We start from the raw sequence: 27,175 nt of genomic DNA, 5'->3' as shown, positions 1-27,175 counted from the left end.
AATATCCTTTTACAAACTTGCACACAACTTGTGCAGAATAATCCAAGTCTCATTTATCCAGTCGTAAGCTCAGACCTTCCCAAACAGACAGCCCTTTCCCGCAGGGAAGTGAACTAAAAATTTAACTTAACGATAATCTCTTCAAAGACTACATGGACAAATAAATAATAGTTTTACCTTGCTGAACATGGGAGCTGCTGGCCTACCACCTCGAATCATATGGACTGGATAAATGACACTTGGATTAAACTGCGCAAGTTGTGTGAGAGTTTGTAAATGGATGTTCTGATATATTTATATACAGTGCCCTTTGACTTCAATTCATCAAGAATTTTCTCCATTTTTGGATTCTGTGCTCCCCAGAGGCATGCCAGAAAAAGTTTACTTCAAAAATTCAACTTGACATAGGGTTGAAAATTGATGAACACATTGTCACTTGGCCTGGGGTGAAGTAATCCTTTAAGGTTTGGTCACATCACCTTTATTAACAGCAGAATTTCAAACCAAAAATCAGTTGATTTTAATATATTGGTTGCATGAGTGGATTTAAAGTAAATCTGTGCAGAGCTTGGACAAACTAATTAGCGTTGTTGACCAACTGCAAATTGCCTTGTCAGCACTGCACTTGACAGCAACTTGGAGAGTACAAAATAGAAGAAGCTATAATATAACCTCACTGTGTTATTTTATAGGAACTTTACTCCACAAAAGAAATGCAGCGTGGTTTGCAGTCAGACATGTGTAGATGGTTCAAGAATACTGGTTACCAACCAAGAGTGCATCTGTGTGATTGAGCACTTTGTCTTTGGCTGTCAAGAAGGTCTCCACCGTGTACCTGAACGCAGGATTATCCTCCATCTGTATGTGTAACAACACACATACAACTTTATTTTATAGTTGGCTCCTCTTAAGCCGTCAGTCTGTATTTATTAGCGACAGTCCAAAGGGAGCGTTCCTGATTTACATGGCACAGTGATGTTGTTGTTTCCTTCTGCTTGTTGAATGCATTGCTGCCACCAGGAGAATAGCTGGTACTTGAGTCAAGGTAATAAAGACAACTGGAAGGGTTGTGTTTCTCCGCCTCCGCTCTGTGATTGCAGCATTTTGCCCCATTAAGAAGAAGCTTGCTCTGATAAGCGGAGGAGACGTTGTGGTCGACTCTCTGTAACTTTGTTTGTTTGTTTGTTTGTTTGGACTCTGCTTCTTTCACTCTGCCTCCTTATCTCCATCTGTCTCCATCTCTGTCTTAATTTCTATGTATATTTCCGTCTCTCCTGACTCACTGACTGACACATAGGATTATCATGTAGACCTGCCACCAGCAGCCTGTGTATGTCTTTGTTTACACTCCTTATTATAATGGAAAAGCACATTGTAACCACTGGCTTTGTCAGACCACAGTTAATTGCAAATAATTATCGTGATGGCATTTAATTTTAGTAATTGTCTTCTTCTGGACGGCTGGTCGCTAATCCCTTCCTCCTCTGTTCTGGATACAAAGTGTGTTTGTGTGTGTATGTGTGTGTGTGCTGACAGTGCCAGCTCATATTTTTTTAGCTTTGTTTCTCATTTGAATGAATAAAAAAAAGAGTTTGCATGACCCCGAGCTGCAATTTAAATCGCCCCTGTGACTCTTCAAAGTGAGAGCGGTTTAAGTTTGCCTCTATACGGAGTTGTGTGGCTCAAATACCATCAGTTACTACCCTATAATACCATAAAGAGCTTCCCATGATGAGATGATTAGATTTAAATGATTAGATAATTGGATAGAAAATTTACTATTACAAGGGTGTGCAGAGTACAAGATTTCTTGCAGATTGCTGGTGCTAATTAACCGCGAATGTTGACTTCCCAGATAATTTCTAAAGATTAGTGTCTCTGAAAGGGAAGCGACAACAACTATGGCACAGGCTTTTCCCTGAAATGTGGGTGGGATTGTCAAATCACAGCTAACAATGGTCTCACCCAGACTTTGCTTGGATTCGGTCCCAGTGATACATGAGATGGTACAGTAGATGGGAAGGGATTTTTTCCCCTGATTGCACCCTGAAAATTTGCCTTTCATTAGTACAGTATGAGAGTATTCTGCTCACAGATCTCACACCTATACATACTTAAAGGAAAAGTGAGTATGAGTTAAGGGGATTTAGTGGCATCTAGTGGTGAGGATTGCAGATTGCAACCAGCTAAAATTTCTACCGGATAGAATTTCGTCAGTGTTTATTGTCTCTTCCTCTTCATAACAAACGGACCAGGTGATTGAAACCGGTAATAACAATGAGTCATGCAGTTTCACGTTGTGTTTCTGGGGCACCTGGTGGCATAGTGCAGTGGTTCCCAACTGGTCCAGCTGGTCCACCTTAGTCATCAGTTCAAGGTCCACACAGTTTAATACATTCAGCATCATACTTGAGTTTGGCCATGTCATCGAGCTAGTTCGCCGTCTCTGTTAAGTCACTGTCTGTTAGTCACTTACTCCACAGTAGGAAACAGCACTTTAAAATAAAAGCTCTGTGCCAGAAATTCACTGTACTTAAAAATAAAGTCTGTTATTTACAAACTTGACACGTTTCAGAGTCACTTGCGGTCCATTCAGAATGGACCAACGATCCACTTTTGGACCATGACTCACCAGTTGGGAACCGCTGGCTTAGTAAATAGGGCAGGCATCCCATATACAAAGGCAATGTCTCTGCCGCAGTGGTTGCAGGTTTGATTCTAGCCTGCGGCCCTTTGCTGCATGTCATTCCTTCTCTCCCTCCCTCTTTCACACTTAGACTGTCCAGTTTAATAAAAGCAAAAATCCCCCCCAAAAATCAGTGTTTCTGCGACACAGTTTGGCTTGTCACATATGTGCCCTTAGCCCAGCACCTGCTAATGTGTGCTCACCGTTTTTCATTGATAACCCAACACCCAGACGTTGAAGAGGTTTTTACAGTGAGCCGAAGTATCCACAGAGGCCTTCTCCTCTTCAAAACAACTGGACCCGGGATCTCATTTATTAAACGATGTGTAGAAGCCATACTAAAAGTGTGCATATGGACAAAACCCAACAATGCTTGTACCAAAAAATGTTCCACTATTTCTACAATCGGGCTTCCAGCTCACCATCTACGTCGCCTATTTCTTGTCTCAAAAATGTTCGTAAGCATGGGTCAAAGTTCCTCCCATCAAGTTTGTTTTTTTTAAACTGGTAAAAACACTTGGTAAAGCGGTTTCACTTTTTAAAAAATCTGTTTTTTCACCACTCTTGTCATGGAGGGGCCGCTAACTAAGGTGGTCGATGTGAAAACGCAAATGGCTCTATCTAGAGCTAGTGTCTGGTTTGTCCATTTTGGGCTACTGTAGAAACATGGCAGTGCAACATGGCAGACTCTGTGGATGAGGACCCACTCCCTATATAGATAAAAACTGCTCATTCTAACGTAATGAAATCACAGTGATTCTTATTTTAAGGTCATTATACACTAAAGAACATGCACCCATGCGTGGGTTTTCTCCAGGTACTCCAGCTTCCTCCCACAATCCAAAGACATGCAGGTTAATTGGTGACTCTAAATTGTCCGTAGGTGTGAATGTGAGCGTTAATTGTTTGTCTGTCTCTATGTGTCAGCCCTGTGATAGTCTGGTGACCTGTCCAGGGTGTACCCCGCCTCTCACCCACTGTCAGCTGGGATAGGCTCCAACCACCCTGCAACCCCCAACAGGATAAGCGGTCATGGAAAATGAATGAATGAAATGATTAATATACACCAAAGAAAACATACGTATTATATCATATTCCATTTTTGCCGATATATCTTCCTAAATCCTACACACTGGACCTTTAATGGCTCTGTTGTAGCCATGCAGAGGAATGTATCCTGTGTCAACCACCTAGAATAATATCAGAATAATGAAAGCCTTGGTTTCTGTGTTTAGTCTCATCCACCAGCGATCCTGCTTCAGATTATGCAGAGACACAGAGAATGAGATTTCCCAGACAGAAGCAGGTCAGCTGTTCAAATCGCAATATATTTCAGACTTCACAGGCCATGAGATGCTAGATCACCTTTCCCCCCTGCCGCTGTACCTGGTTGTGTCTTTTCGGGTAACAAACTATAACCCGCGTTCCATTTCATTTCCCTGAGAGCTGATTGGATTTGCGATGGTCGAGCCTTTTCCACCACAGCTCGTGGGGGACGGAGCAGCAATCTCTTTAACACCAGCTGATAGATATGATAATGTACACTGGCTTTATTGTCAAGTGACAGAAGGGCAGCGCGACACGCACACGCCATATGTGTTTGCCACCGTCCTTGCAGAGTCCCTCTCTGTTCCTTCAGCGCCCTCCTTGTCTAGAGGGGACCCCAGCGCTCACTGAACGCCTCAGGGCACCGACTCTGTCTTTTAATCTTTAAATACTTTACTAACACATTTCTATTGTAGTTCATACGCTTTGAGGGCTTGGTGTCGTGCGCTGAAGGGTTGAAATGTGTCAGACTTTTTATTTTTAGGACACCTACCGTTGCACTCTTCTTTTTTTTGATGCCCTCAAATAAAATTCAGAAGGAGATAAAGAAACATGTAGATCAGTGATAAACCATATTCAGCAGATAATAACTCTAAAGCATGAAAATCGAACATCTTGTTCAGTAATGAAAATGACCAACATGTGTCGGGGTGCTCGTGAGCCATTCTCTGACAGTTATGGGCAATCAGCTAATATTTTCTGCTCCATTTCGCAGTCTGTCATATCATGTGTCACGGCTGTCCCTAACATCAGCACAAAGAATGCATGTAACAGTTTATTTGCACCTTTTAAATGACAGCAAGAATGAGTTCAGCACTTCCTTTTTTCATTTTTTATACGCTGTCCATGAAATCAATATCTTGAAGAAGAAGAAGTCCTTAATGTGGACCAGCTTAGCGGGTACTTAATTTCAGTGCAGTAATTAAGGGCCCATTTGGAGTGGGACCTGGTGGCCTCTGCTGCCCTGGAGGAGTGGGATTGGTCTAATTAACTAATATGAGTACGGCTGATTGGGCAGTAAGTAACATAATCACAGCTGATTGGTCAATAACTTGCAGGTCGCCACGGCTGAGAGGAACATTGGGTGACCTGTCCTTCCCGGATAAAAGCTCTCTGGAGCTGAGCTGCAGGTGTGGAGGCTGCAGTGTGTCTGACTGTAGAGGGTTCCTGTTTATACATGGCTTTAATATGACTTGGTGTCTAATCTCTGGATCTATAGTGCTGAGTACTGAAGACTGTCAAGGAAAGCTGAAAGATTGATCAATAAGATGACAGACAGCAACTCAAAGTAATTTTTTAAAGGGACAGTTCATGCTAAAATAAAAAATGCATAGTGTTCCTCTTACTTGTTGTGCTACGTATTACTCTACATTGTTTTGGTGTGGGTTACTGAGTGTTTGAGATATCGGCTGTAGAGATGTCTGCCTTCTCCTGAATATAATGGAACTAGGTGGCACTCGGCTTGTGGTGCTCAAAGAACCAAAAAAACATTTTATAAACTCAGCAGCAATGTTTCTTTCCAAAAATCATGGGTACTCAGGATAATCCACAGACCTTGCTGTAAGCAGTTTCATGTAGGAACTATTTTCTTTGGACTTAACCTGCCAACAGTATCATCATGCATCTGCTGCTAGCTCACCTAGCACCAATAAACTAGCTAGCATTACAGCTTAGCCGAAGTGGACACCATTAATGTTTACACCTTGTGCTGTCAAGAGCATGAGCCTCTCGTCCATGAGTAGATGCACTCTTCCTTCTGCACGGTGATATAGTTTAGGTGTGTAGTTCGGTAGAATGAATATAGTTCCTACATGAAACTGCTAGGGTGATAGTGGATTATCCTAAATAACCTGGCTGTAGAGTCTGTCAATAAAAAATGTTACATTTAAGGCATCTGAGGGGCAAACAGGGAGAACTTTTCGGACGTGAGTTCTGGAGCTTACCTAAATGCCCTTCACCATGAATGCTCCACCCTGTGTTCAGTTTAATAAGTGCATGTATATATTTATTCTACCTTGTTTAGATAAGAATAGAATAAACAAACAAAACTATATTATGGCTACAACACGGGTCGTGATTTCTGGAAAGAGACATTACTGTTAAGTTTTTCAAATGTATTTTTTTGGCACTTTGAGCACCACAAGCCGAGTGCCATCTAGTTACATAATATTCAAGAGAAGGCACATATCTTCATTATATATCCAACACTTGGCAACTCACACCAAAACAATCTAGATTAATAACTAGCACTACATGTCAGAGGAAAAATATGCATTTTTGATTTTGGGGTGAACCGTCCCTTGAAGCAAAAATGCTAAAAAACTCAGTGGTTCCAGCTTCTCAAACATGAATATATGCTGGTTTTCTTCTTTCTCTATGACATTATACTAATATAGTGTGGTTTGTGACAGTTGATTGAAAGATTAGATATGTAAACTTGCATTTTATAAAATTGTAATCGACATTTTTCACCAAACAATCGAGAAATAAGAGTTGTGTAGTTTTATTGTCAAGTATTGAAAGTTAACATTAAAATGCGTTGCCTTGTTTTTTATGAGTTCTTTGATCAGACACTTCCTGATTTATATTGTGACTTTGTCAGTTAAGTAGTGTTATAATTGGTAAAGAAGCAGATTCCCGCACATCGCTCCAACGTTCAAGACATTTATGAAATCGGTAAATCAAAATGCTCTGCTCCCGACAGACTGTCTTCCATACGATTTTATTTCTGCTAAGTTCTTGTGTGGCAGCTCATGTCACGGCACCATGTAACGCCGCTGGCACAGTTGAACTTGTGATTAAATGAATAAAAACCTAACAAATAGTATTGACACGAGTCTCCCACTGTGCAGTGATTCACTTTACCTTTGTTAGCACCCCAAAAAGGGGCTCTTGTGAATGCAGAGTACAAAGTCATCCTTTTAAACACTGATGTTTCTGAGACGTTTGTCTTGTTAAAGTTACTGAAAAATGTGTTTATATTACTCACAAAAGTGTATAATTCAGTGTTGTGCCTGTGTCTTATTCAGCTTGTATTAAAACATTCCCAGCTCCACTTCATAAAGCAGATTTGTTGAACCTCCATCAGTTCATTCAACCACTTTCACTCAGAACATTGTGCACAAATGTGTCTTCACTGCAGCCATATCCACCTCAGAAACACATAAACCAGGAACGTAATATGTGTTTGGATCACACTGTGAAGTGTCTAACTGCTGTCGCTCTCTTGTCCTGTGTGCACAGTGTATTCTGGGATCTGTACTGCGCTGCCCCGGACCGGAGGGAGACATGTGAACATTCCAGCGAGGCCAAGGCTTTCCATGACTATGTGAGTGAACTTAACCAACCCTTCAGTTGTGTATGAGGGCGCACAAATATGCACGCATCTACCGCTCGCTTGTGAGCACATACAGTCACATGCAGAGGGTGCATCACAGAGAAGGGACTATTCTTTCTGTGATAATGCTGCAGGTTCTTGTTTTGACATGTCTGCTCTGCCTGCTGCAGCCTCTGTTCTGGATGGGACAGACTCTGAGCCAGACGTCTGATGTAGCATGCTTTTAAAAAATGCAGCACCCATGAACACCACTTCTATATTTTATAGGAAAGCCCTTAGACTTCCATCTTTGAATTTTTAAAGTCTAATCGAGAGTCTTCATGCCACTCTGCCACATTTCACCTGATCAGCCTTGGTCAGATATTGGTTTTCAAGTGCTGCAGCTCAGCTGCTGGCCGCACTTCCTCAAACGCTGACCCCTGACCCCTCAGGTCTCGGCAAAACTGTCGGCCTGAGGTAAAAGGTCGCGGCACTGCCTGGCTATTTATTGGTCCACTCAAGGCTTCAGCAAAGGTCAAAGCACATAAAGCAGCTGGCTGATCACACAAGCACATTAACACAGACACACACAAACAATACGTATACACGTAGGACACATTTAGAGCTGGACAGGCTTTGCTAGCTGTGGCTGCAGGGGCAGGACGCGCAATGAAAGGTCAGGGTCCACGGCCCTCTTGACCCTCTCATCTTCTGAAGAGCTGGAGCAGTCGATCAGTAACCTATCGAACACATGCACACACACAAGAGCTCGTTGATGTGTGAGCGGATCAGCTACAATTGACAGGCTTTGTTGGTGCAGCTCTCATTATTGCAAATGACCATTTGGGGTTTTAAAATGGATTTCTATACTCTTCCATGAATGTCTTTTTTTTGCCAGCTCTATATTGAATATTTGCATTTTATTGCCTGAGACGTATTTGAATAAGGATTACATGGGTGTTCGGATGTTGACTGGACAGACTGCCTCAACTACTAGATTATCGTTCCACCTGGGCAGCAGCGAAACCTGTAATGGATTAGAGGTGCTATTCTCACCGCACACATTTCATTCGGGCTGTTTTAGCCCACAGCCAGTCACCCATTCAGTTGAACTCTCTTATGAGGTTTGACAGAAAAAGTGTGAGCACTTGTCAGCCGAACAGATTACATTTGTTGTGCATGTACTACGCATGTGTGCGCGGGCACGACTCCCCGCTCCTGTGTGTGTGTGTGTGCATGTGTTGGACCACCATAAGATTAATTACATGGTTAATTAAACCTAGTAGTTAATTAAATCTGACAACTGTGTCTAATTAATCTAAATGCAATATAATTTCCTACACCTTTCTCCGGAGGTAGGCCAGCTGGATACCTGCGTGTCAGCTCTTTAACGGCTCCGGTTTGACAGGCTGGGTCAATATATGGCTGAACATCAAGCTTCAAATTCTGCCACCATAAAAAGAGACATTTTAAAAGTGTTTTAGTCTCTGGATTCATGAATCAGTAAGCTGGGAGCTGGTATCACTAATGCTGCTGTATATGTGACCACAGAGGGAATAAACAGAATGTGACTGTGGTGTTGGAATTGATGTGTTGGAATAAAGGAGGATGCTATGAGCTCGTTTTTAACAGAAAAACTGTGTAGTAGGGATTCAGGCAATGTTTGAACTTTGACACGCCTCAAGTTCAGGAGGTCAGAGTGTGTGAGCTGTCTGTGTGAGGGGGCTGATCTGTTGGTGAAACATTATGGATTTAAGAATGAGTTGGCGGCTGGGTTTGGTGTCTGCAGTGATGCAGGTGCTGCACTGGACCGTCGTGGTGAAGGGGGAGCTGAGCTGTAAGGTGAAGCTTTCGATTTACTGGTCCATCTACGTCCCAACCCTCACCTATGGTCATGAGCTTTGAGTAGTGACCGAAATAATGAGATCGCGGATACAGTATAAGTGGCCGAAATGTTTCCTCCGTTTTCTCAAAGGCTGGGCCCAGCCTTAGAGATAGGGATGGAGCTCGTGACATCCGGAGGGAGCTCGGAGTAGAGCCGCTGCTCCTTCGCATCAAAAGGGGTCATTTGAGGTGGTTCGGGCATCTGATCAGGATGCCTCCTGGGCGCCCCCTGTTAGAGGTGTTTCAGGCACTTCCCACTGGTAGGACGCTTCGGGTCAGGCCCAGGACACACTGGAGGGATTATATATCTCATCTACTACCAGAATGCACTGCGGCGCACTGGACCACTAAACGCTCTTACTGGTGGGAGACACAATGCAAGTTTGTGCATTTTTCCACCGGAAACAGTATGGCGGCTGGCTGGCAACAAGATATCTCAAATTACAGTTAAACAATAAGCTAAAATATGTTTCTGAAAACATTTTGAAGTCAAAGCAGTAACAAAATTTTACTGTTTGATCTCAGTTTTTCAGCCTTTGTTTTCACAATACAGGAAAATTATGGCACCCACTTCCTGTTCACAAACTCTTGTATTACAGCCAAACAGCGCACTAAAATATGTTTTAGTGCGCAGCATGAGTTGGCAATGACTAACCCAGGGGGCTGCTGCTTTGTAGTGATGCTATTTCATAATGAATACGATAATTGTACTTTCTCCCCCTTTGATTGTGTTTATTGTAAATGCTGGAACTTTTTAAGATTTACCCCAAAGTGACAGTCAACGGTAAAGAGTGTGCTCCGAGGGTGTGGCAGAGGCTCTGACAGCAGTAAAATGTAGGTGTGTGCGAGCACACGCGCTTTTGTGACTGTTACCGAGTGTGTGTGTGTGCGTCTTTGTGTGTTTGCGTGACAGAGAGAGGGAAAGAGAGTGTCAGGGTCGAAGCGTGTGAATCCCCAGGGTGATGAGGGGTCTGTCTGTCTCTGATTAACTCTGGCTCCTTGGTCCCCGCAGACCGACGGCCTGATCAAGTCTCTATCACGGCCCCTTGCTGATAACGGCTCCCTCATTCCCCCTAGTCCCCCCGGATCACAGAGTGAAAAACAACACGGCTCCCAGGAGTCGCACACGCTCCGCTCTGTGTGTTGTTCAGCAGGAGTAGTGAAGGAGGAATGTATGCGAGATAAAGCATTATTGGTTTGTTTTTATTTATGTTTTATTTTTTATTTTTTTTATAATTTATAGTCCTCTCCGCAGGATACGTTGTCAGTTTGTTGTGGATAACAATGAGAGAATATCAGCGCCGTGCTATAAAACTGATATTTAGAAATACAGTTTGCTTATTTGTTTCCTGGAACTAATGTGGTTGCTAGGCAACATTGAGCCAGTGTACAGTCTTAGTTACAGATTTGGTTTGGCTCAGCTCAGTTTGGCTCAATTTGGCCCAGTTTGAAGGCACCTCTTACTCAGCCATGTCCTACTGGCCCCCGCTGTGAGCGATGATGTAGACTTTGTGGACTCTCCAGTTTGGGAAAGATAATGGAATATAATGTGCTAATCCTCAGATCTGGGGACTGGTTGACAGCTAATCCAGGGGAATGTGGTGGGATTGGAACCCTGGCCACACTCCCAGAACTGGAGGCCTCTGACTGGCTGGATCGCTTGTTGGCTTCACCCCTGGATGGCGAATCTGCTATCATAGCCACTCGAACTCGCGCGTAAACACTTGCACATGCGGCCACGCTTGTGTGCGTATCACACTCACATGCAAAAGAATGCACACACTCAAAGTAAGTGAGACGATACTGTATCATAAAGAGCTGGAACAGCCTGAAGTCTTGTACCTCTGTAAAGTAATTTAAGTGGTCTCTCTTGTCGTCTTAATTGTTGGAGTTGTGTTTCTGTCCTTCCTCTTCACGTTGCCGTTTAATCATGTTTATTTCCTAAAAGAGATCCGCACAGCTATAGTCCTCTTTTCTGCTGGAATTTGGATGTTCCTCAAAAGAGCACTTTGTTAAGGAAACGTGTTTGATTATAAGAACATGGCACGTCTTTAGTAACTCAATATGAATGATTAAAGGACGAGAGCTTTGTGATGAAGAAAGCATACATATTGACGAGCGAGGAGGCACGCTTGTTCACACACACACACATTCTTGCTCACATTAAAGCAGCCAGAAGAATGAGTCTCTGTTTTCTCCGACTCTGACACACACACACATGCGATCACAGACAAACAGTCTTTCAGGAAGCGATACACTCGGCCTTGTTGTTGCAGACATTTTGCTTTGCCCCAGCCAGAGGTCGCAACCCCAAACATCTGCGATTCATGCCAATCCGGGTTCACCGCCTGCGGAGTGTCACAGATTTAGTGCCACAAGTGCGTCATTCACGTCGCAGTGCTTCACTGACTCCACTCAGCTCTCAGCTTGTTGACGAGAACTGTCATGATGGTTGAGATGGAAGAGTCAAACAAGGGCATCGAAAACATCTTCGTCTAAGCAACAAAAATAGATTGCGTTAGGGAGAGCTGGTGTAAATACATGTGTGAATTTGATCTGAAATGATTAGTTTCAAAGTAATAATAATAATTTATTAGTTTTTTTAAATATTATTTTCATTGTTTTTGATATGAAGAAAGAAAGAAGCCAGGGGGCAACAGACAGGGTCACTGATAAGGTGAAATCTGACATCATGTAAAACTGATACTGCTATGTAACCCTGCTTCTTTTCATTTTCTAAGTAATTTTCTGTTTCTGTGTCCATGATTGGTCTTTAATATCATGAAGGGCCTCATGATCCAGGACTTTGATTCATGAAAAGCCAGGGTACTTTAAGGAGAGAGGGGTCTTCCACTCATTCATTAGTTTAATTCTATTCTGTTGGTTGTAGTACAGATGAGAATAAAACAAAGTTCTAATAGAAAGGATCATTTCAAATTCAAATCAGATTATAGTGATCGTTTAGTCATTTAATTCTGGCAAAAATAACAAATATTCAGTTGTTCCAGCTTCTCAAATGTGAGGATTTGTAATTTGTTTCTCTTTTAAATCATTATAAATTAAAATTATCTGGATTTTGGACTCATTTTTGGACAAAATGAGCAATCTGAGCTTGTCATGTCGGACTCTGCAAATATGTGTTGGGAATTTTGTGCAGTTTTGTGATATTTGTAGACTGAATGATTGCTCAATTTGTGACTACAACTGGCAGTTATTTTCATCATTGATTAATCGTTTTGTCTGGGGCTGCCCTCTGAAATTCAAAGATTCAAATTATCAGTCAGAGACCCCTCATTTGACTGAGATTCCTCAAGTTGATCAGTCGTTTTTTGTCAATGAGTGCGCCGCTTTATCTTGGGACATATCAGTCCCTAGATGTAGCTCCTTTTTTTCACACTGCTCCCTCTAGTACAAGCACCTGTGGACCCAGACCCAGGGTGAGTCTGAGTGAGATGGAGGCAGCTGCCTGGAGAAAGAGCGGCTTTACCCGGCCAGGCTCTGAGATAACAGTGGTGAATTTACACCTCACAGCAACTTAATAACAGTCTCTGGCTTTTGTTTGATATCTGTCAGGAAAAATGTTGTTGCACATTTTTGATCTGTTGTTAGCATAGTTAGCATGCATTAGCTCGGAGGGCGAACTTGGCTTGTTTGCTATATTACGTGAATGTCGCTGTCACCCTGAACATCCTGCCGAACACTATTGAAACTCTATCGGTAACAAAAGGAATGAATAGTTGAATATCCGTATTGAACAAGCAGATCTGATTTGACTGACGTAATTCTTTGTCAGCCCTACTTTTGTCTGCAAAATGTCAGAGTGTAACATGCCCATTGTGATTTTCCCAGGCACTGAGGTGACGTCTACAAATGTCTTGTTTGGTCAGACCAACAGGTCAAAGATATTCAGTTTACTGCCATACAGGACACCAGAAGGAGTAAATCTCCACATTTGAGAAGCTTTAACAAGCAAATTTTTGTCACGTTTGCCTGAAAAATTAAAAGGATAAATTATCAATATTTTCTGTCAGTCGACTTATCTATTAAACAGCTGATTGTTTAAGCTCTAAATCAATTAATCTAAACAAAAAGATAAATGAAAATAGTTGTTAGTCGAAGCCCTTAATCTGATCTGTTCCCAGCATGCAGTGTGCAGACAGTAGATAGATGGAGGCGCACTGTTGGCTGTTGCCTGGGGATTCTTTGAGAGGGTTAAACATTTGTTAGGCTGGACCACAGTAACAGGTGGCACAAGGGGAGGAGCTGCACTCTGTAAACAACCGTTGATGGCCAAGCCTTTGTCTGGACTCTGTGTGTGATTTCGTGTGTGTTTTCCATCTCCACAACTCCCCGTGTTGCCGTACCAGGTGCTCGCTCGCTTAATTTTGACGCCACACGTCTGCTGAAGCCTTTCATAGCTGTCTTTGTCTCTGTCCTTTTCTTTTTTTTACCAAAAGACAGAATTTACTCATCCTGCACCGTTTTTCCTGCTTCAATTCCTCTCAGGTCTTTTTCACCGCCAACACCCCCCCCCCCCCCCCCCCCTTCACCACCCTCGACCCCTCTGTCGCTCTTTCTTTCCTTTCCTCTCTGTTCCATGCTGTCTTTCNCCCCCCCCCCCCCCCCCCCCTTCACCATCCTCGACCCCCCTGTCGCTCTTTCTTTCCTTTCCTCTCTGTTCCATGCTGTCTTTCTTATCCTCCCCCTCTCTCCTTTTGCCTCCCTCCCTCCACCTCTCCTCCCGCCGCCCTCCCCCTCTCTCAGAGGAGATTGATTGGGTAATCTGGCTGGGTGCCAGTAGTGCCCGCTTTCTTGCTCGGGGGAAGGAGAGAAGCGGGGGCGACATGACGACATGCAGGAATAATAATAACATCCATAATATAGGCAGAGTAGGTATGGATGGAGGGATGGAGAAGAGAAAGAGAGCAGAGGAATGGAGTCGGCGTTGGCACGGCGATGTCTTCTTTATACAGATTCTCCTGGCTGTTATAAATATAGCCTACACACAAACGGCATGCCACAACATTGTGTCTCCATTTCTGTCCGTCTCTATCTGTCTTTCCATCTTCCAGACCCCCCCCTCACCTCCTCCGTTTGCGCCTGTGTCGTCTTTTAATATCAAACAGTGCGTGGAGTGCAGGCTGCAGGCAGACGGGCGTTGAGCGAGAGGACGCTGTCTTTGTGTGCCGTTGTTTACCGTTGTTACCGTCTAAATGAAAAAGGCCAGTTGGCTCCTCTGTCTGTGTATACCTTTCCCTATCTGAGGGAAGCAACAAAGCCTGAAAGTGCTGCCCTCAAGCTGTGTGTGTGTTCGGCTGGAGGTCTGGAAGTGACAGAAGCAGCAGATCAAATATTGTTTATGATTCCCTTCCTCGCAGGTTCATTCTGGGCAAGCTTAAAATGTGCTGTGGTTTAGCATTTGATCTTGACTCCGCAAGCATGAGCTCCTGGATCTGTGTTTGACAGAGACAGACATGAAGACAGACAGATGGAGACAACAAACCGGGGGACAGAAAGACAAGCAACAGAGGGGAGGAGAGGAGGAGAGACGGGGAGCAAGAGGGAGTTGGAGAGGAAGGGAGGGAGATGTATCAGCGTGCGGGAAGAAAGAGGTGTCTGAAAACACCGGGGACTCTTTTTGAAGTCTGCATTTTTTATAGTTTATCTGAGTTTTGGTACAAGCTATGCCGTGCATATTGCTAGCCAGAGCAGCGTAAACGCCACGAATCCGCCTGAGCAAAGTTATTGTAGAAGCCAAACCCTGCAGCGTTTACTTTCCCTCCCTGCATGCAGATTTCCAACCCAGTCCCATTTAATTTCCCTAACCCAGTTACCCATGAATGCCCTCTTAGTTGCAACATCATCATCCATAAAATTTAAACGCATGCTTTAAATGAATACTACATTCTGGGAAATAGTAGAAACTCCTCAGGGCATTTGTTTATCTCTCCCAGTGAAACTAGGGTGAATGCTGCCAATTCTGTTTCAGTTTAGTCATTTTCAGGAAATAGATTATGGTTCAATAATTAAAAAAAGCAACATTCATCACTTGTTTGCCTTGACTGTAACCAGTTTACTGTGGAGAATTGAAGTGAGCAATTTGTCAGGGGGTTGGAAGTTCGAGGGCAGCCTTCTGTGCCGGAGGTGCTTCTGTCTGTGGTGTCTTGTCTGTGATGTTTTCTCCTGCCAAGCCTGCATCTCCTGCTCAGGCATTTACACACACACGCTCTTGTTCTCGCCATCTTTGAAGTTCACCGACACTAGTGACTCCCAAACCACTTCCACTTACAGTATCCATTTATCCATTGTGTGAGGAGACCCTGTCCTGCACAAAATGACATAAATTACTGCAATTATGATGCTTCTGCTTAGCTTGAACTTTCCTTTGGCAACCTGCACTGACTTTGTGTTTTCATAACTTTGCGTCCTAAATGTGCGAGAAGAGGGCAGAACAACGTGCGACAACTTTTTGTGAGCATTTTACTGTTTTACAAAGTAATTTCAAAGCAGGTTTGTCTTCAAAGTGACACGCAACGCTCGTCTCCAGCCGACTTTTCCAGCTGCGTAGCTCCCTGTTCTCTCTTCCCAGAGTGAAGCTTGGAGCAGCACTCCATTACTGCCGTTCCTCATTAGGTCTAAAACACTGACGATGGTTACGAGGATTGTCAGCCGGGTCCCAGGGAGTGAAACCTATCTTTAAACACACACTCCTGTTGGTTAACTCGGGAGAGTTGAGAAGCCATTTCCTTCTCTTTACGCCAGGTCCCTAAATTAAATCAGCTCACACTGGAGCTGCTGCTGTGGTGGACATAATATGAGAAAAGTTTGATTTTCAAGTCAAGCTTGATTGCTTGCTGTTGTACAAGTCCGGGAGCGCACGTTAACTGTCCGCTGAGGAATTTGGTGTTTGGCAAACTGTGCGAGTGGAGGAAATGAGGAACTGGGACGTTCTGTGAGAGTGTGTGAGGACACTTTTAAGGCTGCGAGATTATGGATTTAACAGGAGTCAAGATGTTTGAGATCAAGACTTTCGCTCATGATTCTTTGACAGAAAAAAGCACTGCATACAGTATACATGCAGTGCTTTAAATATGTACATGTGTGTGTGCACAGCAGTCCACAAATATTAGATATAACCTGTTAAATTTAAAAGGCCTTCTCAAATTATAAAAGCCTTTTGTGACATGATAGAAGTTTTACTGCATAATCTGTTTCAAATGAATACTTGACCCACTAAACAACCATTTGTACAGTATATCAACTGCTCACCACGTTACGTTTAATTTGTGCGGAAAATTTTGTTTTTCTCTCATGCCACCAGAGAATGAAGAATCCAAAACAGAAAACATTCTTGAATTGAAGTAAAGGGGGCATGTTTAACAACAGAAAAACTATATCAAGACATTGACAACTCCTGCAGTGTGACCCAAGTCTTAGTTGTCCAGTCGTATCCTCAGTACTAAACAGTCTAGCGCACGAACAAGTAGTGTCCTGGGCACATGCGCGCGTTTGAACTCTGCTCAATGAATGAATGAATGAACGAGCAGAGTTCAAAAACAAGCACTTACTCATGCACATTACTTGTGCGCAAAAGTTTCTCAAAAAGTAAGGTTTGAGTGAATACGTCTGGATCAATGAGACTTTGATTATTCTGAGTTGTATACGAGTCACGACGAGTTGATTATACTGCACTGCCTCATAGAAAGCGGGTACCTGTTCGAACCCAGGGTGGGGGAGCCCTTCTGTGCGGAGTTTGCAAGTTCTCCCTGTGTCAGCGTGGGTTTTCTCCGGGTTCTAGAGCCTCCTCTCACAGTCCAAAGACATGCAGGTTAGGTTGGTTGGTGACTTGGTTGTCTGTCTCTATGTGTCAGCCCTGTGAAAGTCTAGCGACCTGTCCAGGGTGTACCCCACCTCTCGCCTAATGTCAGCTGGGAAAGGCTCCAGCCCCCCGCGACCCCTAACAGGATAGCGGTTACAGAAAGATTTTGTAAACAGGTGTTATGATGTAGCTCTGCCGTTAAATGCGACTCCCCTTTACTTCAATTCATCTAGAATGTTTGCCATTTTTGGATTTCCCTGTTTACCGTTGAGGCAGGCAAGAAAAACACAGCTGTCCTCATAAATTCAACACAACACGGGGTGCGTAATTGATATACAAATGGTCATTTTGTGGGTGAACTTCTCCTTTAAGAACAGTGTCAAGTATAGAAACATTAAACCAAGTATGAATATCAACATTTTCTTCAACTCAGACCTTCTCTCATGTAAACTTTGTTGCCAGAGCGGTCAGACAACAATGTTCAGAGAACTTTTAGAAAGAAAATCAACCTGAAACTGTAAAAGTGAGTGATCTAAAAAAGGATTTTGGAAAGTGACCTTGACATGTGGTGCTGCAGGACAGTTCGTGCTGGAGTCTTTGTAGATTTTGAGCTTCTTCTCAAAGTGTTTTGTGGTGAAAATTCAAGGTGTTGCCTTGTGTTGCTGTTGCTGCCACCACAGAGCACTGATGGTGTTGGTGCTTTAGAACGTTGTGGTCGACTAATGGGGGTTTGTTGATTTGTTTTTTCAGTGACCAAACATGCATGTCATATGTCATGAGTTGAAGCAAACATTAAGTTAGTTTGCAGCTTTCACTTCCCCTCCCTCCCGTCTGTTTGATTACACTACATGTTGCATGCTTGTTTTCACATGTCACAGTACCACTTGTCCCATCAGGTTTTTGAACGACTTATTATGCAAATGCAGTAGATTTGAATTGCTTTGAGAAGTTCATACATGTTTGATTAATAAGTGAATTCAGTTTCACTTCCTCCCTCAAGTTGGAGCTGCTTTTCTGCTCGACACTCTGGATTCTCAGTTTCATCCTTTTAAACACTATAACAATCCTTTTTTTTAAAGTCTGTCACTCCTCTTTCTTTTCTTCCTCACGTCTTTGTCCGCTCTTTACAGTCTCCCTCCTTCTCACACACACTCATGCACACTCTGTACTGCCCTTTCTCCTTTGCCTCTGCCTCTCTTTGTGGCAGTGGGCAGGCTTGTAGCTGGCAAACGTCGCAGCCTGGCACAGTGTGTCCCTGGCACAGCGTGTGTGTGTGTGTCTCAGTGTGTGTGTGTCTGCTGTCTGCTGCACAGCTCTGCCAGTCCACCAGTCTCAAGTACCAGCTGGGCACCCAAACTCACAACCAAAATAAACTGGCCGCTCTATCAATGAGCCCATGGGTTGAAGCGCGTGTTCAGAAGTGTGTTTGCTTGTGTTTGTGCGTGCATGCATATGTACTTGTCTACGTGTGTGTGTGTGGGGCTGATCGGACACCCTGCTTATTAAGTCTCATTGAACCGAGTGGCGAAACAAACACAGTCCTTCCTCAGATGAATGCCTGAGATGTTCGCCTGTCTCAACTTTGCATTACACTGAGGCCCTCCCTGCTAGGATTAAAGACTAAAACAATTACAAAGCCTTATTTGCAATTCAAATTCTCCTAAATGCAGACTTAATCCCCATTTTCCAAAGGCAGCAATACTGAGAGGCAGAATAAATGTGTGAGAGAGATCCAGTTCAAGCCTCTGTCGGGGTTTCTGTTGCTAAAATAACACTTATAAGTTATGGGGGGGAGGATAATGAATGTGCTTTGAGCTGGTTGAGTTATATTTGGAGAACAGTTTGTTTCTGTTAAAAGCCTGTCTTTGTAATGACGGGATAAATGCACAGAATCAGCAGGGGACTTGCTGATTTTCTCACCGCTTGTGCAGAGAGAGAGACGCACTCACGTCCTCGCAAATATTTGCATTTTGTTTTATTTGCATGCGTGTGTGTTTTTACATATTCACATGCGTGCGCGTTAAGGTGTGCAAGATGGCGGGGGCCACGGTGAGCGTGCTTTACTGCTGCCCAGGGTATATTTACAGACAGTGACTTTAATGCAGTGTAATGATTATTTTTATTCCAGGTACTTCGGCAGCCCGTTCACTCTGAGTGGAATGACTCCCCATTGGCCCACTGATTACCTCTGTGGCTGCTGCCACACCTGGCTCCTTCAGCTCTCCTCTCTCTCAGCCATTGCACCCTCAGAACCTCCCCCCTTTTTAATACTACAACTTCATCAGTTCACCCCTCTCTCAGTGTACCTTTAACTTCAACAGCTGCACCCTCATTTTCTTTGGTGTCTTTGTCAGTTACAATACCTTTATCATCTCCTCGTCTCTTCCTTCCTTCAGTCATCACACCTTTACTCCTCTAGTTAGCGCTACTGTAAAACTGTACCTACTGTGACACACATCTACCTGTGCACCTTTGCAGCTTTTCTTTTGCTCTTTAACACCTAAAATCACAAAAACATGCTCTTACAGTACATGCTTCACATCTGTGGAGTTCTCTGCAGAGATGTGTCAATATACTTCTATGTGGCAGAGTTCCTGCCTTATGTGAATTGATTGGCAGTGTGTCATACATCAGATCAAAATGCACGAAAATGATAAAACGGTTCCTTTGCAAACCTCAGCAACAGTTACCCTTAAAAACCTGTTGGTGAAGTGTCTTCTGATCATTGTCAGGCACACTCATACTTTCCTGCTAAACGTATTTACCGCCTTTCTTCTCTACACCCCCTACATCTGTCTGTAGGGATGGAAATTGCGAACTGGTTCCAAATTATCTGGTCCATCTGAATCGTATGCGTCTAAGTTTATCAGTTCCTTTTATTGATGCCGGCATGTTTTCAGTTGTGCAAAACAATGACATCAAACTCAGCTCGACTTTATTTGTAACGCACCTTTCATACAAACATGTAGCCCACATTGCTTCATATAGCAAAATTAAAACAAATACAAAAAAATAAAAAATAACATAAACAACTATGAATGCAGTTTTGCAGACTTGAAAAAAATATTTAAAAAATCAATAAATAAAAGTCTACAAAAATAAAGTCTATAAAATAAAGTAAGATCAAATAAGATAAGATAAAATAATAAGATAAAAACGAAATGAGATAAAATGAAATAAAATAAAATAAGATGAAATAAACACCAGGGATAAGATAAAAACCAATGATATAAAAACTAAAATTAAGGCTGTAATATTACTCCAGATTAAAAGCTGGACAATTGCAACAAGAAGAAGTCACGGTGGAGAGGCAGAAACGGTCCAAAGTGGGACTTCATTTCATCACGAAAGATAACAACAGTGGTGCTTGTTATGTATGGTAAAATGATCATTTCAAGTTCGGCAGGAAACACCAGAAATATGCTGAAACATCTTTCTGTACGACATGGGTTTAAATTCCAGGAATGCCATGTATCTGACACTCTACACACAAGTGCTACTGCTTCCCGACTGAGCAGCATGTCTGTTACTGAGGGTAAATATCCTATGTTGTAATGACATTGTGCCACGCTCAGCAAATATTCTGTCATTTTATTCATTTATCCATTTAAGATGATGACAGACAGCAGACCCGGTACCCTCAATTTAACAACAGCATGACAACATAAATAAACAACTTAGCTAAAAAACAAGAATAATAAATATCAACAAAACAGGAGAATATGGTATGTGCACATTTGCAAATTTTATTTTGGGCCCTGGATCCTTATTCCTATTAATTTTCTACTATCCTAATGCTCTCCATATTCACTCCACTACACCATACCATCAGTGCTCCTGCATGTTCTGGCTGAGATGATCACTCACTGATGAACACATGAAGGTGAACTGCTAGCTCGGACTTACTGTGTTTAGATTCAGAGATAATAAAGCAGTCGTATTGATGCTGAAAACCTGCGTAGGCCTTCTTTTTTCCACACAAAAAATTGGTTAGGAATCAATAAGGGAATTGATTAAGAATTGGACTGATAAGCAGAATCGCTAATGGCATTGGTATCAATAAAATCTTATCAGTTGCCATTCCTATCTGACCATCATCATGGTGTTGTCTTCTTGACTATCAGAAGGAGAAGAACATGTAAATGGACCCTGATAAACCGCCCACTTTCATGTCACGTCTTTCTCTCCCTCCTCGTCTGAATGATTCAAGTCAACATCGTGTTTATTTTCCGATCTTCCAGGAGAGCGTCCTCCCCTCCTGCTTTCCATTTTACAGAATCCTTCTCAAGGCTCTCACCTTGAGTTTGGTTGCACACCAGCATTCTTCACCTCGTTCCCTTGGTTCTGCCGTTATCCACCCTCACACTACATCCCTTTTAACTTTTTTACTCTTTCTCACTCAAGAGGAAAGCTCGCTCAAACTGCTTCACCAATTAACATAATATTACCTTTAGACCGCCTCTAATTGTTGGTAGATCTTTAGGTTTGTGCTCACCTCATTGAGCACATGTTGAAAGTTAGATTTTTCTTTAGGCTTAATTAGGAGTCGTGCGTCTGTTGAGGTCTGTCATTTGTAGTAACCTTCTGAAGCCTTTTTAACACTGCTGGCAAATGACAACCTTGGAGTTCTTTGGAAGGAGTAATATATTAACAGGAAGTTTGTCATGAAAATGTGTCACTGTGAAGACTTCTGATGCTCGTGCTTCTTACTTAGAGTTTCTTTTGTGCAGAACGGCAGAACTTCGGGCTGCCCCTGACTAAGAATTTTCCTTGTCGACCAATAGTCGTCATTTAGGGCCATTAGTCGACTAGTCGCCCGCATGTTTACGATAATAATTTAGTTACTATTATATATTTTGGGCGGGGCAACACAATGGTTTGAGTTGAAGGTGTGAGAAAGAATAGTATCAGTAACATTGTTAACACTGTGCTACATTACAGAGAAATACAAAACCGTACTAATGAACCTTCATTAATATAGGCCTATATTTTATCTACAAGTGCACGTCACACACTGAGCGAGCCGCCTGTTAATGACGCTGTGGGCTAATGGGCATGTAGCTACTTCCATGTTTCAGATGATACGTCATGTTTGTAGTCGACCAATGAAGATGAGTTTACATCTCACCTTGGGTTCGTCCTTCACCTTCTCAAAATGATCCCACACTTTGGATTTCCTGCCCGACATGTTATTAACTAGCCTGTGGAATAACCGCAGGTACCAGCCCTGGAAATTAGATGCCACCACGTCTTTAGTTACCTGGAAGACACAAGGTTGGGCGCTTGGTGCTACTCTTGTGCCTTTTTTGTGCCAGCTTTCAATAGTGCTGCAGCAGGTTGCGTCTGAGGTTGCTAAGCAACCTTAACAAGCACTGTATCAAAGCCTAGTTACCTGAAATCCTGAGTGCAGAGCTGATCTTCTTCCAGGCGCTGTTTATAAGTGTGTAGGCCTATCGTCCGTGGGACAGATGTAAAGCTCTGGGTAGCCCTGCACTAACATGATCAACTCTTCCGTGTTCATCAGACTGAATATTTACAGAAGAAGGGAAAGATATCTGTTGTCTGTGATTGATTTGTGATGTGACTCCTGTCAGACTGCTGAGCGTGGCCACTTCCTGTGTCTGTCCTTTCAAATTAAACCCCCACATGGTCCAGTCATATAGGTTTTGACTTATTTTGACGAGATGCAGCTCCTAACAGTTTCACGTTTGTTTGTTTGTTCGTTTGTTTGTTTTTGTGCGACTAAGCAACCAAAGAAATCTTGCCGACTAATGACCTTTCTTGTCGACTAATGTTTGATCAACGATCAGGGGGCAGCCCCAGCAGAGCTATTAAGAAGTTTTTATATATCAGTGTATGTGTGTGTGTTCATATCTGACTGATGCTCTCCCCCTGAGTGAGCCACACTGCAGCTATTAGCCAGCCTTGAGGTCAGAGGCCGCCCCTGCCGCCATGAAGGGTTAATTCTTCTGAGAGGGACAGAAAATCCAAAAATCCACATCATGTACTTAGCAACAACTGCAACGTGTGAACTTCCAACCTCGGCTCGGCTGTCTGCACGTAAGCCTTCAGATCAGTTATTTATATCTCTCATGATTAAGTTCAGTGGATAAATAGGGCGCCACATCTGCTTCGTTATTGACTGAATGTTTGGCCTTGTTTAAGCTTCAGTGTGTGTTTATGTATGTACGCACGTGTATATCCATGAATAAAAAGGTAAAAACTCCAAGGACCAGAAGTTACACACTCTGTACATGTGTTATTCCTCTCATGTGTCCCGCCTGCGTCGTCTGATCTGTTTTTATCACATCAGATCTTTGCTGTAAAAAGTGACATTTGGAATAGAGAGATCCACAACACTGCACTGCACTCTGTTGCACTCTGAAAAGGTCAGCTTTCACTGAAGGAGTGTGTGCGACCAGCCGACACTCTGCGAGTGTGAAAGAAAAGAGAGGGAGAGAGGTTCCTTCTGAACAGTTAGATGGTTGGGAGGACTATAGATTCCTGCTTTGTGTTGACTTTTCTCCCTCTGTGTGAGGAAAGCTGTGTTGTTCTGAACTGAGCTGCTCTCTTCTGTGCTGAACTGTTCTGCTGGATGCTGTAATCTCTTCAGTGCATGGCCAGATTACTGTCTGCTCCATATTGTCTGGTGGCGGTCTGCAGGATGGAGAGATGGCAGGAGGAGGGGAGAGAGGGAGGGATGGAGGCTCTGCTCTGATCTGCTGCTACATAAGGAAGATTACCTTTTTATTAATGTATCCATCTGGACGTTTGCTATATTTAGTTGTTTGTCCGGTCTGTTTGTGTTTAAGGACATACTGTATAAACCTTACCAGATTTCAATCGAGATAAATCAAGGCCGAGATTAGACGTATGTGTTATTTCTCAAGAGCTGTCAACCAAATGACTAAATCACAATGTAGCGTAATTATGATTAGATTGTATTAAAATATGTGTAGAATTCCCTTTGTGACTAATACCTGTGCTATTTACCCAGAACATTAAATTATTATTTTTTTAATAGAATGATTTTCAGTAAAGAAAAATGAAGAAATTTGAGTATTCATTGTGCCCCCACCACCACCACCACCACCCCCACCCTTCCACGCGTCTTCCTCTCCATCTCTTTCTGTCTCCTGTGCACTCCGTGCAGAAATGATTTCCATTCCTGCTGAATTAATGAGGTTCTGCTGAACTGAGAAAAGGCAAGGGGAGTGTGTACACACACACAGACACACACACACACACACACACACACACACACGCAGGCAGAGAGACACACATGCACAGTCTCACACACACACACACACACACACACACACACACACACACACATTCTCACAGGCACACATCTACTATAGCCATATTTAAGTCCGTGTTCACACTCACACATGCACACAGTGATTCACTGAAGCGTGGCCACTTTCTGCCGTTTCAAAGCACAAACAGAATTTTGTTTTAAAGTAAAATTCAGGAAATGTAGACGGAGATAAAGAGTTGGACAACAATCACAAATTAATCCAAAAAAACATGCAACTGGTGTATTTTCAAGTGCTGGTTTTATAGTGCGCCCAACACACACACACACACACACACACAGATATGAAGACAACACACAGACACACAAACGTGCAGCCTCATGAGTCGGGCCCCATAGCAGGGCCCAGTCACCATGGTAACACACTACTGTGTGTATTAAACACTACAGTGATTTGAGACTGTTGGAGGTTGTTAAATACCCCCAACCCCATCTTTTCACACACACACACACACACACACACACACACACACATAAATGTCACTCCACATCTGTCTCCGCTTGGTCTGAAGTCGATCTTTAGAAGAATCCGCTTTGCTCCCGTTACTCGTCATTAACTAATGATCACAACGCTCAGGTGATCAGTCAAACAGAATCAAAGCTTTCTCGGCGACCAAAGGCCTGACGAGCTGACGGTCGGCCCGAGTCTGTTTCGTGCATTGTAAATACAAACAGTAGAAACACACGCGAAGGAGCGCGCAGTCAAAAGGATGTAATTGCGGTGCAAGCGGCTGTTGTGATGTGCCAGCTTGTGCGCCACTTGAAAGCTCCATCAAGGATTGGCTGAACAAAGAGGAGCAGAAAGTACCGGCTGATTCTGCTGAGGTTCTTCCTCGTTGAGCTGATCCCCCCCCAAAGCACGACTAATGTGTGGAGTTTTCAGGTGCACGGGCTTCATGGGGAGTGCGAGAAGCATGAACGCAGAGGCACACAGACCACATCTGGCCACATGTGAAGCTTGAAACAAGCGAGGGAGTCTTTAGATAACACGGACTGTATGCAAACTGAGCTTTCTTGCTTCCTTTGCCTTTGTTTTTCTCCCAGTCTTTCTTGCTTGCTTTCTTCATTAAATGCACATGATCATGCACATTCAGCCGCGCACACGGAAAACTGCAACCTCTCTCCTTCTCCGGGCTCTCTGCTGTCTCAGTGTTTTTCTTTCCCATTTATCATCACTGAAGCAAAGGAACCGATTCCAATTTCATGTGTTTTCATTCCACTCCTCTATTTGCTTATTTCTTCATCCCCCTGTCTCTATTTTGATCTCAGGCAACCAGTCAGCAGTCAATAATCTGTTAAATAGCATTGATCGCCACCATTTAGTTTCCTGGCCAGCTACTTAGGTTGTAAAGCTGATCAATGGCTTTGAATGGGAACCACCTAGATAGCGGATTGACTGCTGGGACGCGCACTGCAATCATATCATTTGTCTTCATTTGCAGTTCAATTATTTGTTGTAATGGCTGCTGTCAAAAACAGCCCCATGCTGGCCCACAATGGCACATGGAGCCCTAAAACTGTAGAGTGCACATTGTGCCGGCGTGCCCGACTCGCTCCGCACACCTTGACTTTGCGCCCCCCCACCCCGCCTCTCTCACTCAAACTGCTGCAGAGGAAAGGCATTATATAGTAAACAGCACGAGAGGAGCAGTATCACATGTCGAAATGAGTATAGGAGTGTGTTCCTGTGTGTGTGTGTGTGAGTGTGTGCGTTTGGGAGGGGGGGTGATTACGAGTGTGTTTGATTTGTGAGTGCATGCAGGTGGTGCTCATGCCTGGATGTGTGGATGAAGTCTGACCCAGACTGGACTTCCTCTGCCCAAGAGCCCCTTCCTGAAATCATCAATCACCTCTTGTAGGATGCGGGCATGGCTGTGTGCGTCCACGTGTGTATGAACATGCACATGTGTGTGTGTGAGTGTGTTTGGGAATTTCTGGCTTGCTTTGAGTTTCAAGTTAGGTTACAACTTTTTTTTTTAATCATTGAGAAATAGGACTCATTACTTGCTGAGGAAATCTGGGAGTGGATTAGTTTAGTTTAGCTTGAATATCAGACCATGTGAAAAAAATACAAAAGTACTGATTATGAAAACACTATTTGTTGGTCACACACTGCGTTTTAACCATTTATTGCTCTTTTTTTTTATCATTTTGAGAGACTTTGGTGCTTCATCAGTGGCACATGTGTATATTCCCCCAATTTTTCTCTATACTTCTCTCACCAGAAGCTTTTTCTGAGCTGTGAAGGAGCAAAATGACCACGTTTACAGTGAACGTCTTTGGTCTGCATCCTCTGCAGCAGGAACCAACAAGGTTTAGATGCATTTAGAAAGATGTGGATGAAACTGAACTTTTAAGAAATGGTGACAAATGTCCGTGTAATGTAACGTACTGTTTGTGACCAGAAAAAAAAGCTTTGCATTTTTTTTACTTTATAAATGACTGAAACAATCAGTTGTTTGAACGACCATCCGATTAGTTAAATAATAGTTGCAGCTCAGCATTAGGACAATATGAACATTTCATAAGTATAATAATAACATAATTTATAGAGGACGTTTCATCCAAAGATGCAGCCCAAAGTGTTTAAGAAGACAAAATGGGATGAAAATAAACAATAACAGTAAAAATGGAAGAAAAAACATCAACCGTTAAAGGCCAAAAAAACAGGAAGCAGACTCATCAGATTTCAGCAGATGAAGATCTAAGAGTTCGTCTTGGGGCATAAAACATCACAATTATTTAGGCCAAAACATTTGCAATTTGCAATATCATCCCAATAATTATCAAAATATGCTTAAAACTCTCAAAAATTGGCATGAAAGC

At 43.0% G+C, this 27,175-nt stretch overlaps 1 protein-coding gene across 2 annotated transcripts in view; it reads left to right on the top strand.

Moving 5' to 3' along the window:
* Nucleotides 1-27,175, top strand: part of ssbp4 (single stranded DNA binding protein 4) — a 121,356-nt gene that overhangs the window by 27,109 nt on the left and 67,072 nt on the right. For both annotated transcript variants that reach the window (XM_050054531.1, XM_050054532.1), the window contains exon 4: nt 7,256-7,340. In XM_050054531.1, the coding sequence (XP_049910488.1) occupies nt 7,256-7,340 (85 nt within the window). The remainder of the gene's footprint in view (nt 1-7,255; nt 7,341-27,175) is intronic.

Source organism: Epinephelus moara, chromosome 10 (genome assembly GCF_006386435.1).
Source record: "Epinephelus moara isolate mb chromosome 10, YSFRI_EMoa_1.0, whole genome shotgun sequence".
NCBI classification, from domain to species: domain Eukaryota; kingdom Metazoa; phylum Chordata; class Actinopteri; order Perciformes; family Serranidae; genus Epinephelus; species Epinephelus moara.
The sequence above is the reverse complement of the archived record's forward strand: the minus strand, read 5'-3'. Positions and strand labels throughout refer to the sequence as shown.